The sequence below is a fragment of the Daldinia childiae genome (assembly GCF_008694065.1).
Source record: "Daldinia childiae strain JS-1345 chromosome Unknown Scaffold10, whole genome shotgun sequence".
Taxonomy (NCBI): Eukaryota; Fungi; Ascomycota; class Sordariomycetes; order Xylariales; family Hypoxylaceae; genus Daldinia; species Daldinia childiae.
The window spans coordinates 919,585-937,147 of NW_022984651.1; the positions used below are offsets into that span (position 1 = coordinate 919,585).

General features: G+C 47.2%; 6 protein-coding genes across 7 annotated transcripts; 3 read left to right on the forward strand and 3 right to left on the reverse strand.

Annotated features, from left to right (window-relative positions):
- Window positions 1–405: 405 nt before the first annotated feature.
- On the forward strand, window positions 406–3,039 carry GL218_07998 (putative dna damage response protein; the record flags this gene model as incomplete). Its single annotated transcript, XM_033584784.1, has 5 exons — window positions 406–442; window positions 501–560; window positions 616–707; window positions 770–921; window positions 984–3,039. The coding sequence occupies 5 exons, from the start codon at window positions 406–408 to the stop codon at window positions 3,037–3,039; spliced, it is 2,397 nt and encodes a 798-aa protein (XP_033441260.1).
- Window positions 3,040–3,346: 307 nt separating this feature from the next.
- Window positions 3,347–4,444, reverse strand: GL218_07999 (Cytochrome b5 reductase 4; the record flags this gene model as incomplete). Its single annotated transcript, XM_033584785.1, has 1 exon — window positions 3,347–4,444. One exon carries the CDS (start codon window positions 4,442–4,444, stop codon window positions 3,347–3,349), a length of 1,098 nt encoding a protein of 365 aa, XP_033441259.1.
- Window positions 4,445–6,143: 1,699 nt separating this feature from the next.
- GL218_08000 (uncharacterized protein) lies at window positions 6,144–8,063 on the forward strand (the record flags this gene model as incomplete). 2 transcript variants are annotated; one of them, XM_033584786.1, is made up of 1 exon in its annotated part: window positions 6,144–8,063. In XM_033584786.1, one exon carries the CDS (start codon window positions 6,144–6,146, stop codon window positions 8,061–8,063), a length of 1,920 nt encoding a protein of 639 aa, XP_033441336.1. The 2 variants fall into 2 exon arrangements, with proteins under 2 accessions (XP_033441336.1, XP_033441337.1); XM_033584787.1 differs by having other exon boundaries at window positions 6,513–8,063.
- A 1,497-nt stretch (window positions 8,064–9,560) lies between these two features.
- Window positions 9,561–11,197, reverse strand: GL218_08001 (DnaJ-like protein 1; the record flags this gene model as incomplete). The annotated part of the gene is made up of 3 exons (XM_033584788.1): window positions 9,561–9,704; window positions 9,786–11,032; window positions 11,086–11,197. 3 exons carry the CDS (start codon window positions 11,195–11,197, stop codon window positions 9,561–9,563), a joined length of 1,503 nt encoding a protein of 500 aa, XP_033441338.1.
- Window positions 11,198–12,261: 1,064 nt separating this feature from the next.
- GL218_08002 (Bifunctional dTDP-4-dehydrorhamnose 3,5-epimerase/dTDP-4-dehydrorhamnose reductase) lies at window positions 12,262–13,221 on the reverse strand (the record flags this gene model as incomplete). Its single annotated transcript, XM_033584789.1, has 2 exons — window positions 12,262–12,711; window positions 12,775–13,221. 2 exons carry the CDS (start codon window positions 13,219–13,221, stop codon window positions 12,262–12,264), a joined length of 897 nt encoding a protein of 298 aa, XP_033441339.1.
- A 1,536-nt stretch (window positions 13,222–14,757) lies between these two features.
- Window positions 14,758–16,374, forward strand: GL218_08003 (putative squalene synthase; the record flags this gene model as incomplete). The annotated part of the gene is made up of 4 exons (XM_033584790.1): window positions 14,758–14,825; window positions 14,897–15,953; window positions 16,015–16,182; window positions 16,243–16,374. 4 exons carry the CDS (start codon window positions 14,758–14,760, stop codon window positions 16,372–16,374), a joined length of 1,425 nt encoding a protein of 474 aa, XP_033441121.1.
- Window positions 16,375–17,563: the final 1,189 nt, after the last annotated feature.

The window sequence follows — 17,563 nt, forward strand, 5'->3', positions numbered from 1 at the left end:
AACTGTAAAATATTGCATTGAGTAACAGTTAAACAATAGACCTCGACTACTACGTACCTAGATGTTAGATACCCCTCACAGTGTGATTTACACCTTTCAACGTAGCTTCCATCTCTGCCCCTGCTGCCTCACCCATATGAAAGTACCTACTTCGTACCTCCTAACTTAAACGCATTTGAAACATCTTTTAAGTAGGTACCCTAATACGGATTATGCAGGTACAGCTTTGACCACCTTGTAGATTCCCCTCCAAAAATACACTTAATATAACTATGTTAAATCTATTAGTTACACGTGATAACGAGCTTCTTTCGCGTTTCGACACGCTTTTAGCCTCACGCTTCTTTCATCATCTTCACCCCCACTACTTACTATTGAGATCCGTAGCTCGGTGTTGAGTCGACTATGTGGCTCCTAGAAAATGAAGGTGAAGCCCTCGAGGGTAAGACACACATTATGCCCGTCTTCTGCTTCCAAGTGCTAACGATCGCTGCTTTCAGGTAAACGGCTTTGGCTGCGACCAGGAAAACGATATCTCTTTGGTAGAACAGTCGCTGAACGTATGCGCTCATTCTGTATCTACACTTATAACGCTGGTAACTAATGCAAAATTAGCCGGACAGCTTGCTATCAGGGGAGAAGGAGCAGAAAGAGTATCGCGAAAGCATGTCACTATACAAGTCGACGAAGTAACCGAAGGAGATGGGGTACGCTGTCCCAATATCCTTCGGTAGTCATGTGTATTCGATTACTGAGATACTTCTACTAGGAAAATGTATCGAGTCGTTCACGCATCACAGTGGAAGACCTAGGTTCTAAAGGTGGAACGCGAATAAATGATGAAAAGATAAAAGGCGAAACGCGTGTTCTTTCACGAGATGTCAATACCCTCCAAATGGGCACGTTCCCGCCTAAGTTCCGGTGCGTTCTTCTACTCTAATGCAGTATGCGTGCAAAACAACTGATCATGGATATTATCTTAGCATTACTTGGTTTCCTGTTGCCCTGAGCTTCTCCTTTACTGCAAATCAGCTCCGAGCAGACCCTCTCTCTAAGCTTCGAGAAGACCTAGAACAACTTGATGTCAAATTTCTTGCCCACTATGACGTCCAGTCGACGACCCACGTTGTATCGAAAAAGAGGAATGTGCCAAAGGGCCTACAGGCCCTGGTAAACGGTCGATACCTCGTTACCGAAGGGTTCTACAGTGCTATTATCACTGCTGCGACACCTGGAAATGGCAGCGATGGTGCGACAGCGAGTGCACTAGAAAGCGATTTCGACGCAAACTGGCCTGATGCTATGCAATATATCCCGCCTCCAGGAGATGAAGCAGTGCCAAGACCGGTCGAAGCCTTTGCCCCCAATACTGATCGTGCCGAGATATTCTATGGTTATACATTCATATTTTACAATAGGAAGCAATACGATAACCTTCTAGAACCTATAACAAACGGGAGGGGCAAGGCACTATTTAACGAAGTAGTCGAAGGAGAAACACAGATAGACGACTTCATTAGGTATGTCAAAGGAGTAGCAGGAGAGAAGGGTATGGGAGAGTTTAAGGATGGAAGCGAGGGCAAAGGTGTTGTCGTGGTCAGATGGATTCCCAGTCCTCCTCAGAATGCCGATTGGTTCGCCGATTTCTACAGATCAGTCTCTCTGAGACTGGATCATCGACTTATCGATCAGAAGGATTTCCTTGATGCGATCCTTAACAATGATGCCAGTATTCTACGGCGGCCTCTCGAAGCTGAAGCGGAGCCGCAGACGTCACAAATTGAACCGCAGCGCTCGGATGGACAAGCCATGGATGTAGACGAAGATGAGCCCTCGGCCCAGCCGCAAAAACAGCCCCTTCGAAGGCGGGCGAGAGGGGCTGTGAAAAGTCGTTTTAAGGGGTTTGGTGTAGATTTAGAGGATGATGATACACCAGAAGTCATTCCGACTACCTTGACGCCCTCAGCAGGAGACGTTGAGCCGTCACAAGAAGGTCTTTTCGTATCACAAGATGTTGCTTCACAAGAACCAGAACAGACAGTTCGTTCAACCCGACAGTCGCAACGAAAGCGCCGCACCCCGCCACTCGAGCCCCAAGATACGATAGACTACTTTGCACCTACGGCTGCTCAGGTAAAGCGCCGTCGCATCGCTGCAGGAGAAGATCCGGTTCCCCGCAAGCCAACGCCGGAAGAACCCGTGATAGAATCGCAGAAGCTCAAGGCCAGGGCACCAAAGATCAAGAAAGAGATAGATATCCTTAACATAGCGCGACAGCATAGAGAGGAGGCTGAAGCTCGTGCAAAGGCAGAGAGGGAAGAACTCGCCACGGCACCAGAGGGCCTTGACTTGGCAGAAATCCGGCGCTTGCATATTGAGGAGCCCATGGAACTGCGCCAAGTACCTCCTATACGAACCAGAGATCAAGACATAGCCGACGGTCGCTGGGATCCCGCATGGAACGGGCGAAAGAATTTCAAGAAATTCCAATCTCGGGTAGGTCCCCGAGGGCGGGCGCCACAGAGGATTATTGTAGCACTTGAAGAAGTCAAGTCAAAAGGTTTCGGCATCGGTGATGACTACTGGCTTGAGGACGAAAGCCAGCAGCGGAGACGAGAGAAGCAAAGTCAGACACATAGTCAGAGTCAAAGTACGGGTGAGAGAGAGGATCGACAGACCATCAATACGCCGGCAAAGAAAGCTGGAAACCAGAGACAGAAGCTATCTACGGAGGTTCTCCCCCCAGTAGACAGTAGTGAAGATGATGACTACGGCATGGACGGCGAAAGTGAGGAGGCTGTCATCGCCCCTCCATCGAGGACACGCACGAATAAGCTGTCGCAACAGACTTCGCAGTCGCAATCGCTTAGATCAACGCCACAGAGCACAGCTCAGAAGACGCAATCATTGAGAACATCTAAGCGTGCAGCTCCACCTCCCGCCAAAGAGCAGCCAGCGAAGAGGTCTCGAATAGGATTTGTTGCTGCTAGTGATGATGAGAGCGATGATGGATTGCGGTTCAGGTTTGGGAAGAGATGAAGGTATCTTTAAGCTTATAAGTGCCATTTGTCTTCTCCTAAATGGCATTGTCTCTATAAAGGGGGTATCTCGCTTATATATCTAATTTTACCATGTGCTAAGTATAATATACCGGAGTCGCCCGACTTGACCCGATCCGACTCGATGCAAAGTGTTGTTGCCCAATTGCCCCCCATTCTAGTAATATACAACCTGTGTTATGCTATGCTATGCTATATCGTTTTCTATAGTCTTTCTACCGCCATTCCCTATTTCCTACATAGTAACTTATAATTCTAGCATGTCCATACGTAGAAGATATAGGCGATCAGTCCATAGCTTCCATCTCCCCTGTACTCTGCGCCTCATGCTCCTCAACCAGTAGCCCAATCAGACAACTCGACAGCATCGTCTCGTAGTTAACCCAAGGATGTATCTCCCCGAACAACTTCGTCCCGTCGCGCCCCGCTACGCGTAATAACTCCGGTTCGCCGCCCGGGTGGAACGGTAGATACGGCGTGATATTGTACACGCGCCCGCCCAGCGCCGTCCACGCGTCCTTGCCTTTGCGCCCCGTCTGTCGTCGCAGTAGACTCGGCGGCACTCGCAGGTACGGCGCCCCGAGGCCGAGGTTGCGCAGGTCCGCAGATGGATTAGCGGATAAACGCGCCCAGTCTAGCGGACTGCGGCCTGGGGAGAGGGTTACTTTGCGCGAGGGTTTGGCGGGCTTCGAGGAGTGCGTGGGAGGCGGAGCGAGGGTGGAGGTTCCGGGTTGCCGGTCGTATTGGTGCCGGTTAGGGATGGGGCCGCGGGGAGGCACGCCTAGGAGGGAAGGTCCGGTGTTATTAAGGGTTGGGGGACGAGGGGGTGGTGCCATGGAGGTTTTTCCTGGAGCAAGTGGTTCGAGAGGAGGGGAAGGCGCGGAGAAAGTAGGTAGGGCAGAGGGCGAGGTGTTGGCTTCAACGGCGCGGGCGATGGCAGCTGCGGAAGCAGGAGGGTCGGATGAGAGAGAGAATGAGGGTATATTATCGCTGTTGAGTTGGACTGAAGCTGTGGCTTTAGGAGTCGTCTGCGGCGAGGGAGAGGAGTCGGCTTGCGAATTCATTGCGGTTTCCTTCGGTTGATGCATTATGAGCTTAGGAGGCGGAGGCATAGCTGCCCTGTCAGCAGCAGCAACCACAACGGGTCTTTGGGCCGTCGCAGTTGACGATGTATCACGACCAGTTGTCGTCGTAGCGGCTGACTGATCTTCCTCTTCCTCATGTTCTACTATGATATCCGCTGGAGAGGGACGGCGCGTCGTTGGGGGTTGTTGGATCTGAGGGTCGCCGCGCCATATCGATAGAAGAGATTGGATGAAGGGCGGCCTCCAGATAGCTGCGTAAACCACAGAAGCCAAAACCAGCGATAGGCCCAAGAGCGCCATCGTCGCGATATGCTGGCGATATGCCAGATGACGTTACCTGACCACACCTTCTACCTCTTCCCTTTTTTTCCCCGTGGTTTATCACCTATTACCTAGGCTAAGATGTATTGTCGTTAGAGATAGGCTGACTAGCAAATCAGGTGTTTGCTGATTTTTTTTTTCTTTTTTTCTTTTTTTCCTTCTTGTTCCTAGGCTTGCCGGTGCTAAAAACGACTAGTTTCCGATAATCGAAAGTTTTGTTGGTCAATGTCGTGCAGACGGTACCGGCCGCCAGCTCAGCCGATCTCGCGGTCAATAGGTAGACGAAGGGAGGGGAAAAGAAGCTAGGAGGTGCAATTGAATTCACCGCCTTCACAGCCTTAATCCTAGTTAAGGTGACCCACCACTGGAATTAACAGGGTACAGCGCTGTCAAAGTTAGTGCGCTTTCCATACTAAAATACCTAACTACCTAAGAGGTAGATAGGCTGTCAGGCAGTAATGTGCCAAACCTTAGCGCACCTAATGTACCTAACCTATATATACAAATCTATACATACGCCTTACATTACTACCTACATGTATGTTCCATTGCACATCCCGTAACTTAATATACTAGTATTATTCCCTCTAAACTGCGGGGAGCCATGGGGCAATTCATAAGCACAACTTATGAGAACGTATAAATCCTATAGGTATATGTAAATACCCTTAGAAAAGGATAGGAACGTGGATCTATGTAAACGTATCAGACACGAGGACGTGCCCAGACGAGATCAGACGTATGTTTTGGGACGTCATCCTTTTATTGTGGGCAATGAAATTGTTGATCCAGTCAAATTCGACAAAAGTATTTGTCTCTCATTCCAGACGATTTCTTTTCGAACCCACCTCCTTACTGTTTCTTTTTCTTTTCTTTTTTCTTCTCTCCTCTCATATCTACCATAATTGTTCGGATATACGCTTTCATAAGAAACAGTCACATGCTATAGAGGTGCATGCAGGTATCAAGTATCATTACACAAGCGAACTCAATTAGTATCGGTCTACCGCCAATAGAAAGGAGTCTAAACGGGTTCGGTCGCCTACAGTCCGTCGGAAGGTAGGGTTTGTCTACCAGTAACAGTAACCATAGTACAAATTAGTGGAGACCTAAACCGCGCCGTTCAGGCCATCATATGCAATTGCGACCTTCAGGGAGGAAGGAAAGAAAGACAAGAAAAAAAAACATGGGTTCGACTTACCTAAATTGCCTTTGCCTTAGGTAATTAACACTTTTAACGATGCACAACACGACATTCATCCCTCATACATCTTCAACTCAACCACCCTCCTCCACCAACACGCGCTCCTCGGATTCGAATTATCACTCCATAACTAAGACGGGATTAAAACGACCACCATCTTCGGATTCTTTGGTATCAATTGGACGTAACCCCCCTAGGACTGTTGGGGGCACGAGCACCGGTACGCGGACAGGGACGAGAACAATAATATCCACTTCCACCACAGCCACTACTATTGCCAAGACCTCCATAATAGCAGCAGCAGCCGCCTCGTCGTCCGCGTCCTCGTCCTCCAGAGGCCCCCTAAGGAGACGGAACCAAAATGCAGCACCTGTTACAATTCCCCTGTTAAAGGAGCCAGGAACAGGAAACATGCCCTTAGATACATCCTCACCTCCGCTTGCCAGCCCAAATCCAAATTCGAGCCGATCGCAAATGCCTTCACTTAGCGCCTCTGCTGCAAGGGTCGTAAATAGGAATCCCCTAACCCCTAAGATCGCATCAAAGACAGGAACCCAGTCTCCCGCTTTATCTGCCGCAGCAACCCCAGCGGGTCGGCGTCAACATACTCCCAGTGCGATCAATACCAGCCGAGAAGCACCATCCAATCGTTCAAGTTACTTCGACGACTCATCCTTCCCATCTCACCTTAGCACCAACGTTACTCCTCGCTCTGGTTCGAGACAAACTCGTGTCGAAAGTGCTGGTAACACGCCGAATGGTACACCCAATCCAGAAAGGTCAGATGTCTGGGATCACAGGTCCAGCTTCGGCCTACCGAGCCCGAGGGTAGAGGGGGATGCTATGAGAAGGTCAGGGGCCTCTTTTGGCTCCGTATCCCCAGACACGACCGGTTATGGGAAGCAAGAAGTTGCCCGTAATTTAGAATCTAAGTTCTTTCACGCGAGCGATGTCAAACCTCCTCGCCCGGCATCTTCTTCCAAACCGGTCCAAGCGAAAGGCCCGACTTTTTTCTATGCCAATGGAAATACGATAGAGAACAAGCCCTCTCATCCGGTGCCCTTTGCGCCAGTCCTCGGTCACTCCCAGGATAGTCTTTCCAGCAAATTTATGTATGCCAATGGGGCTCCGGAAGCGCGGTCTAGTCCCACGCCTCCTGTATCCCGTAGTTCTGGTTCGACGGTGTCAACGGCTCCTAGACCACCCTCCAGCCGCCCGGCAACAAACCCCCCGGCTAGTAACCATACTCACGCGCAGAGGCCTGCTTCCCCGGCCAAGTTCCCGTCCCAGGGCTCGCAAGCTTCGTCTAAGACAGCCAATATTCCATCGTCAGGACGTCCACAGGCATTATCTGCTCCTCAGCTAGCACCATCCCCCGGACTCCGCCGGTCCAGTACTGGTACATCAAGACCCGGCGGCCATTCTCGTGCGGGAAGCTTAGTAAAGTTAGACCATGGTTCCAGTACCCCGAAGCCAATGAGCTCTCGTATATCACCCGAAACCTCTCCTCCTATAACCGTACCTCCTACACCGGCCCCTTTGACGCTCGCTTCCATAATTCAAGCAGCTGAAGAGTTTGCCGAGAACGAAGAGTGCGCATCCCCAGAAGAAGCTCCATCAGGCCTGCAAAGTCCCACCAATCCAGCCAATCCGACAGAACCGGTGAACGAGTCCGTAGCAAACGCCAGGCGTGAACGTAAAGTTCAAGATCTACAGATTACGAACGCATCTCTCGAGGCCATTAACCGAACTCTTGAGCGTCGGTTACGGAAGCAGACTTCGGAGTTACGAAGGTATCAACGCCTTTCCCGCGCAGGTCGACTTTCCACTGCATCCACCGCAGTTCCTAGTCAGATATCATTGGAAGATACCTCAGAGCAGGAGATAGGGGTAATAGACCTTTCCGACCTTGACGAGAAGTCTGGAGCGGAAGAGGAGGAGGAGGAAGAGAAAGATATAGAAGAGGAGTTGTCCGACAGTGATTCAATGAACGAATCTCTTGACCCAAGTATCGTCGCAGAACGGGACGCAAAGCACCGAAAACGAGATGAGGAACGGCTGCAGCTCGACTTATCAAAGCATCAACAATTGCTTGTTGATTCTCAGAAGATCAACCAAAGCATTAGAAGATGTCTTGACTGGACTGAGGTACTCATCAATGAAGGGAAGAAGGCACTCGAGTATCGCGTTCCTATCACCGGCGTGGAGCTAGGTGGACGAGTATTAGCTCCAGACGAAGAGGAGGATCGACCTTCAACCGCAAACAGTATATCTGATAATACGATTGAATTCGATGAAAAATTTCTAGACGGCCCTATCAGTTTGGCAAGCTGGGGCGGTTCGGAACGACAGGATAGGGATAGCGGAATAGAACTCCAAGTTGACGGAGGATAAGAGTTGGAAATTATTATACCCCCCCAGCTACAGCACATCAGTACTGGTACGAGATTCCTTCTATTTTGGATACGATTCTTCACAGCATATAACCCAACCAACTGCTGCGCCTCAGAGTTCCATTTTTGTACCGGGCGACTTATATTCAATTGTCTTTCAGCCTTTTTTGTCGTTCTTTTTTATTCTTTACTGTACCACCAATGGATACCCCCACAAACTATGACGGACAGGCGTTGAGTCAATAGACCATCTCCACATCACTTGACAGATCTCTATTTTTCTTTTTCGACTCTCAATGATACCCCAAAATAATAACGAATAAAGGAGCCAGCACTTACTTACACACGCCCAAAATAGATGGGGTCACAAAAACGCCTATAGGAGGTGAACGCAAGTTCCATCAGTAGCCACACCCGGAGATGTACATACGTGGACGTCGACTTTGCCGATGAATTTCTTATTTGCCTCCAGGCCGTGTGCGCGAGGCTACCTATATGCTCCGAAAGAGCAAAGTTGGCGGGTTGATAGCAACAATTGAATAGTTTAGCACTAGGAGTTCTATACATCCGCACATATTGCCTTGGTTGGGATTGTCATGATTTAGAACTTCCTAATTTGGGGCACAGCGTTACGCTTTATTTGTGTGATTTTTGTAATCACAGTTCTGTTATGATGTGGAGTGAGGGTTGCTAAAGTTGACTAGCTGGTCATGCCGTAGCAGAACTCTGAATATGGACCCAGACGCTCTGATTTCTGCACTTAGCCTAGTTGCTTCTAGAAAGGGGGATAGGCGTCTACATTAATCATATAGGTACTCAACTTCATAGACTACCGTTATTCTGAACCTAGTTACTACATTCGTATTCTACAGCCTTCCAGTTTATTGTCTCCATTGTCAACTAGTTACTTAATATCAAAATCAGGATATTATGAAGACTCCTTATATACTTGCTACAAGTTTAATAACCCCGATTTTACGAAGGGGCATGCTTTATAAAATTAGCAACTTATAAATCTTTAACAACTAACGATCTCTACGTTTACGAGCACTTCTTCAGCATCACAATACATTTTCAAAAACATCCTAGAAACTAACAAGTAGAGTGGGTTATATCTCCATTCACAGAGACGCGTGCATGCATTCGTAATATTAAGGGGAGCTTTTTATCCCATCCTGGCCGAAGACTCCCTAAAACCAGTCTATGAAGTGTAAAAGCTGCCTATGATATCTTCCATCTCCTTCCCGGATCAGCTTATCCATCCTCCCCCCGTTGAGCTCTTTAGCAGCTTAGGAAGTTCGAGTTCTCTCCGAATTTTCTGCCTCCTATTCAATTTCGACGTCGACTGGATAACGTGGCCGTGTTTATGCAGACTAATTTGAATCTTTGTTTCAAGGTCATCATGCAGGAACCATTAAATTTCGAATATACCCCTAATCGCTTCCCATAAAGTGTTTCTCTAGAGCGCGCAGCCTTAAATAAGACGGGTTTGTTACGACTATTCCTTGTGTGCATCGACCTTCTTGTTATCCTTGTCTTTTCCCTTCTTCTTCGAGTCCTTTTCTTTTTCCTTCTTGATAGCTGCTTCGGCTACCAGTTGCTCGAATGCCATATACTCGCCTTCCTCCTCTGTTCTCTGGGCCTAGAAAGGTGTTAGTAAATAATTCATGAGAAATATGAAAATGTAATGAACTAAGACGCCGTAAGATAGGACAACGCTTACCTTCTGACAAATATCCGCAATAATAACAAGCGCCTCTGCTCTCTCTAAACGCTTATTTAGGGGTACCTTCTTATCATGGAGAACACTGTCGCAAACCTCACGTAGCACGCTCTGGATTTCAAACTTGCTACCGCGCCACGCGGCCGTGAGGATTTTTCCAGTAACTCTACGCTCGTACTCGACCTTCTTCTCGTCGGTCCAGTCCTCGCCACCAGCCTGCTCCATACGCGCCATTTCCTCCATGGTTTGCTGAGCGTCGATGGCCGACGATATAGTGTTCCAGGTCTCCTTTACCAGAGTTCCCTTGTCCTTCATACGGCTAAAGAAGCCCCCGATGCCGAGGAACTTCTGCGACTTGAGGAGTGCTGTGGCTTTCGACATGTATACGGCACCAATGGCATGTAAAATGTCGAGTCCGAAACTCTCCATCTTGAGATTTTCCACCTCAAGACGGATCTGGTCCTGGAAGGCCTTGGTGACGTCAGGGCCTTTATCTGTCTCTGTCCATACTGATATACGATCGATAAGCTTTGAGGCGAGAGTGTCGACACGCTCTTGTCGAATTTTGGCGCGCTCCCTCTCGAAGGCGGCCAGCTGGTCCCGTTGCTCTTTAGATAATCCCTTCTTTTTTTCTTTCTTGCGTAGTTCTCTCTCCTCTTCTGTCTGTCCTGTCAACTGTGTATCATCCGACGGGCGGTCCATGAGCGCGGGCCGGATGGGAATCGCATGTCTCGAGGGTGTCGATGTGCCAGAAAGGGGTGTCGCTAAACCAGAAGTAGTAGGGCTTGGAGAAGCCCCGCGTGAGGGTACCGATGGCTTATCCGCAGAAACGTCGTGATGTGCTTCGGCAGCTGGCTTTTCAGGTTCTTCTTCGACGACGACAGCAGGCGCTGGCGCACTAGCAGTACCGGTAGCATCGGTAGTAGTTGTTTTTACGCTCTCGCGTATGGCTTCCTCAGTACCAGGGAATTCTGCCTCCTCTCCTTCCTCCTCGCCTGCCATAGTAATATCCATAGTAGTAGTGAGATCCTTCATAAGACTAATCTCGCCAATCCAGTCGACGAAGGCGTCGCCGCCAAAAATACTACTAAAGAACTCAGCGGGGTCAACGAAGCCCTCGGTGGGCTTAGCACTGTCTTTTCCATATTTATCGTATGCTTTCCTTAGGTCGGGGTCCGAGAGCACCTGGTAAGCTTCGCCGATGGTCTGAAACTTCTCGTGGGCAGTTGGATCGTTTGGGTTCTTGTCTAAGCGGTGTCTGTTAGTAGGAGCGGATAAGGCCGCGGTTGGATGCGCGCACCTGGATGATGGACGATAGCAAGTTTGCGATACGCCTTCTTGATCTCAAGCTCGGTAGCCGTTGGCTGGACGCCGAGAGCGTCATAATATGATGTATCTACTACCGCCACCATGCTTTCTCTTCTGGTCAGTCACAGATGCAAATACAAATGCGAGGGGTCCGAGTATAGAGTATTAGGTTGCGAGGTGGATTCTATAAGCGCTAAATAGCGTGAATCCTGGCAAGAGCAGTTATCGAGTCAGCAGTTAGGATTCGAAGGAGATGAGGTAGATGAAAGGATGGTAAGTGTGAGATGATTCGGGTGCTTGATTTGTTAACTTTATTAGGAGAAATATGTAGGTGGGGATGTAGGTCAGATGAATATAGGAAGTTATGTCTAAAGAGAGATGGGATAAGGATACAGCCGATCACATACCTTAGGTTAGGTAACTAGGTAGGTAACTAGGTACGAAGGAATATTAAACGAATACCTCATAGCAAGAAAAAGGAAAGAGAAAAAAAAAAGACTATTAGCTACAATACCTTGTACCTATGACGAATGTTAGCCTATGAGGGCTTGTGGCACAGTGTTCTAGCGCCACATTTTTGAGTAACTACATGTACTTAGGCAGAAGTAGTCCGCTGACATCTGATAGTGCAGGTAGCACAAGATTCTCTGTATATACATCCATACATGCATTCCAATACCAAGGCGGGGTCGACTTTTGAGTCCAGTTCTGCCCCACCTCAATCAGATACATGTGCTTTAGGTTAGGTACTTAAAGATGTCTATAAGTGTATACATTATTGTATACATTTATGAAGCTACCTACTTACATCTCATTTATATCTCATTTATATCTCATTTATATAATACTCTTGTGTCAAGTTGTATAAGTTTCAACTTGAAACTTGCCATTCTAAACAGTTCCAATCTCGTAGGAGTTAGTTATTTATTTCTAGAAATCTTAGCATTTCTTGCTTGACCAGCTTATGGCGAGGCATAACGAAACGTCACCCCTATTCTCTCTAATATAAACCATTCCAAGTCAGCGCAGTTCCATACCTAATCATCTAACTATCTAGGTACTAGTCATTTAAGAAGTCTATCCCGTAGCGCCGTTAGTTACACGATAAAGCGTAGAGTATGCAGCACGTGGCATACGCCAAATCAGTTTAGGTGACTTGCGTCCAAGCTCATTTAACCCCTGCAGCTTTCATTCTCTCAAAACATTGCCTATAAGCCTGGTGGACCTCGGGCACCGAGTAGTCATATTCCTTTAACTTCTTTTCTAGTTTCTCCGTGTCCAACAAACAATTGCTGCGGCCAGCTTTGATCACCTTGGCTTGCTCCTCCACGGTGAAGTTCTTCCACGTGAAGCCCGGACGCACTATATCTCTGAAGAGCGTTAATACTTCGTTATGGCTAATGGCGCCTGGGTTAGTGAAGTTATAAACCCCCGTGTCTTTATGTTCTGCCAACAGGATAGATGCCGGCAGAAGGTCGGTTAGAATTGTGTTGCTGTTTGGGATATCAACTACGCGTTCGTATTTGCTAATCTTGGTGACGAAGTTGCGTGGATGTAGATCATCTGACACCGGCATGCGCAAGCGGAGGATCAAGCAGTTTGCGTAATATTTTATAACCTGGGAGTCGTGTAAGCAAACCTCCCCTGAACTACAAGCTATAGGTTAACACTGTCATCTCACCTCCTCAACGTGGCCCTTGGTCTCAGAATAGAAACTGCCCGTGAAATTCGTCTGGTCCGTCTCCTTGAATCCGGGACCACCGATCGGGTGGGCGTCGTCGTAGTGATAGATGCAACCGGTGGCAAACACGGTACAGTGAATACCAGCAAGGAAGCAGCAGTCGGCTAAGTTCAACGTCCCGATAACATTCGAGCGAATCGTGTCCTCTTTATGATCTTCGCACCAATCGACGTTGGGACGGCCAGTACACCCCGCACAGTTTAGTACGTGAGTAGGTTTGATTGCATCTAACTCTGCCTTCACGGCCGCACGATCTTCCATACGGATGGTGGTTCTGAAGACTTCCTTGCCTTGACTTTTGAGAAGCTTCTCGAGGTGACCCGCAATCCATCCCCTACCGCCCCAAATAAGGAATCTGTTTTCTCTGGTTCCATTGGCCGTCGCCATAGCCGATATACTACTCTTCGGCGTTGAAGTTCCGGATCGGTGTAGTTGATATAAAAGACACGTAGACAGGGGGGCAGGGAGACAACACCCCTTGAACCTGAAGCGTCGTGAGAATTAAGGAGTAGTGGGGAGTTTTGCGACGATAAATGAGAAAAGTAAAAAGGATGATATAATGTTAACAAGTAGATGAACTAGGAAATTTATAGTTTAACTATCAATTATTAATCGCAGCTTCTTGTTTTTGCAAGAATTAGAAGTTACAGTATTAAGTTATTAAGTTAATATAGGTACGATAAGTACGGTATACAGGCAGTACTGATTAGGGGTCGTCACTACCCCTTCTAGCAATTGTACAATTACTGCTTTCAGAAGTTTTACGAAGTAGGAGGGGCAAAATTGTCTTGGTGATGTACGTCGGGTCCGGTACGCGGGTGTGTGCGCCCAAACTTTCCGGCTGATCGGCAACGTTAGAAAAGGTTTCATTCGGACGTATCTGTATGTATAAATTTCATAGGTAATGAATTGTGCATATGGAATCTCGATTTCCGGGATTTCAACCTCTTATATCGTAGTCTTATTCTGCAATAGTATAACAGTGCAGTAGCACACCCGTTTCATAAGCCACCAAATCCATACCGAGTTCATTATCTACCGCCCCCACAATCAAGATCTAGGTATATGTACAACTAATTATTGGGTAAATATAAATGCAGAATTGGAGAATATATGTACATATGTATACCTACCAACGCCCTATAGGGGAGACTTACGGTAACGGCGTGGCGCCTTGTACATTAGGTACATGAGCGTCCCTGTATACCTAGTTTATACATAGTAGCTGAAGTACTGGCGCACGTACAAATACTACATTAGATATGTATGTAACAGTTAAGTTAAAAAATAACCTCCTTTCTTTTCAACTTGGAAAAATGTATTTGTAGGTATATAAGGTACATGTACGAAGTATGCACCCACTACCAAATCCACTAGTCCATTAGTCCAATAAACTCGGCGCTCATACCCCGCAGTGGAGTGTTCCCAACTAGATGCCCTGAGCTAAGTCCCTTTTTTTTTTCAGCAAAGTCCAGACAGACCTGAGCTTGTCGCCTCGCTTCTTCTAGTGAGCTGACAAATTCGTGCTCTGATTCGCTATTCCCAATTGCTGGGATCTTCGAAATTGGATGTGGGGACGGACTTTTTGGTTTCTTCCCGGCAATCTTTTTCCACATACTGTCAGTCCCAAAAAGTGAAAAAGTAAACTTGATTTTCTAGAAAACACATACACTTCATTTTCATACCAAAACGCCGTTTCCGTCCCGATCATTAATATATCTAGTCTACTATTATAATAATAATTCATTTCGCAATGTTGTCCTAAACACTATTGCTCTCGTTTCATTACCACTCTTTCACTATCTCGTTGTGTTCATTCCGAAGTTTTATACCCGGTCTATTCACACCGACACCTCCCCCTTTAACCACTCTCACATTATTCTCCCATATACCGCTGCTTAATAGATCCATCCAACTGCAAAAATGGGTGGCCTCGGCGAGGTTCTGTATTACCTATTCCACCCAAACCAGTTACGGTCCATCGTACAATGGTAGGATCACTCCTATTCGTCACCTATCCTATCTAATATTCATTTCACTAACTCAAACTTTTACTTTGTAGGAAAGTTTGGCATGAGCCGGTTCATAGGCGTGATCCCGCCAAAGAGGCGCCCACTCTACGATCATGTTTTCACTTCCTGAACATGACTAGCCGCAGCTTTTCCACTGTCATTCAAGAGCTACAACCTGAAATGCTGGTCCCTATCGCTCTGTTTTATCTCGTGCTGAGGGGATTGGACACCATCGAGGATGACATGACCATTCCGCTAAAGACAAAAGAGCCCATGTTACGCGACTTCGACAAGTACTTGAAAGTTGATGGCTGGAACTTCAATGGGAACGGCCCTAATGAGAAGGATCGTGAGCTCCTCGTTCACTTCGACGATGTGATCGCAGAGATGAGGAAGATCGACAAGAAGTACTATGATATCATCGAAGATATTACCATTAAGATGGGTAATGGTATGGCTGACTACGCCGTGAACGCTGAGTTCCAAGAAGGTGTCAAGTCGCTTGAGCAGTATGAGGAATACTGTCATTATGTTGCTGGTTTGGTCGGGGAGGGCTTAACTCGCATCTTCGTACAAGGCAATACGGCGAACCCCGCTCTACTCGACCGCATGGAGCTGTCTGAGAGCATGGGCCAATTCTTACAAAAGACCAATATCATCCGTGATGTGCACGAGGATTTCGAAGACAAGCGCAGGTTCTGGCCTAAGGACGTCTGGAGCAAGTATGTTGACAACTGGGATGATTTATTCAACCCAAAGTACCGTACGCAGGCTCTTCAGTGCAGTTCTGAGATGGTTCTCAACGCTTTAAAGCATGCTGATGAATGTCTATTTTATATGGCTGGTATCAAGGAGCAGAGCGTTTTCAACTTCGTCGCAATTCCACAGACCATGGCTATCGCCACCCTCGAGCTCGTTTTTCAGAATCCTAAGATCTTCTATAGTCACATTAAGATAACAAAGGGTGACGCTTGCAACCTAATGATGCAATCAACGCAAAATCTGCGAGTCGTTTGCGAAGTATTCAAGGGATATGCAAGGAGGATAGCGAAGAAGAACGACCCAAGAGACCCTCACTACCTTGAGATAAGCGTGGCTTGTGGCAAGGTAAGCCGTCTTTTCATATTCTCATCGCTAGAGCTAATTATCGCTGACCCAACCTGAACAGATTGAGCAATTCATTGAAACTCTATTCCCAACACAAGACGCAAAGAAGCTGCAGGCTGTGCAGGAAGCGGAGGGCGAGGTACAAGACGCTGCCTCGAATGATTTCTGGGAAGCCTTATTATTGGTCGGATCTGTTGTATTCGTGCTTCTATTAGTTTCCGGTCTGATGGTACGTGATACACCCACGTAAGTCCCGATTGGTAGAGTTAAACTAACAAAATGCGAATAGCTTGGTTTGGCGTGGTATATGGGAGCGAGGTTTGACGTGATATTCGATAAATCAGCCGCATCTAGTTTAAGAGATGCGGCCAAGGCGACAGTTACGACAACCACGACACAACTAGCTCACGAGGAGTTATAACGGGCATATTAGCCAACATGACGCCGAAAGGTGTATGATAACGTAAGTGGCACTGGCAGGACTTTGGAGGATCGCCGTTTATTGTATCACGTTTAATGCAGAAAGGCGTGACAGATCATGCTACGAGATGATGAAGTATCCTCTTTATAATCCTTACTAATACATATACTAATATTGTAACTGATGCATGTTTTTTTTTTTTCATTGTACGAGATGCCCAATGCCCTCATACAGGAACAATCTAGGAGGCGAGGAGCAACAAGCACGGATGTCAAATTACAGTCCAGTCTTTCTCAATGATTGTGGCTGTGCCGAGAAGTGCTGATATTGAAATTTATGGCGAGGAGTACCGGGTCCATTGCGATTCGTAGGCACACGGCGGGCTTTGAACCTGATCAATTCCAAGATAGGGTTCCCCGTCGTGGATCGTCAACAAAATACCACCCAATACCTTTAATAGAGTTTAATATAACTAGATAGAAGTATTCCCTTGGTATTATGTCTTGTCGCGGGGGAGATTAATAGAGCAAAACCTTAGTAGTGATACAGCTAGAACGTGAATAATAATAATTCTTCTACTGGTTAACCCCGTGTCATGATGCATGATGCACAATGACACTAACGATCGGGCTATAATTCGGCATCCTAATATTCGGCTTTAGTATTCCTCAACTAATATAAGATATTACTATTTCCACCTAAATTACTATCTACAATAGTAATTAAGTCTGTAACCTACTAAATCCCTCAACCGATTTGGTGGTGGGCCAAAACACTATACCCTCAACACCATTGTGTAGAGGAACTACAATCGCTCGATGCTAAAATTGTTCATCATGTTCCCGGGCGAGAGAAGGTCATGGCGAATACGCTCAAAGGAGACGGATTGCGATACTACCTATTTGATTCCGCCGGCGCATAAGGATAACTATGATATTTGCATCGAACTAGTCTAGGCCGTAAAGAAGATTGGCATACGGGACGTGTTGCTCATCAATTCTATAGGTGTCGACTACGCGGATCCGAAACATTAGTCTCGTCTGAGGGAGTTCATCGAGCTTGAGTCCAGTCCTATCTTCTAGAGGTGATCCGTCAGCTCCGCTTAGACATTCATCCTGCATGATCAGGTAGTAGGTGTGTGTGCTCATCGCGGCATACCGTTGCACTGACGTAGAAGACAGAGCGGGTT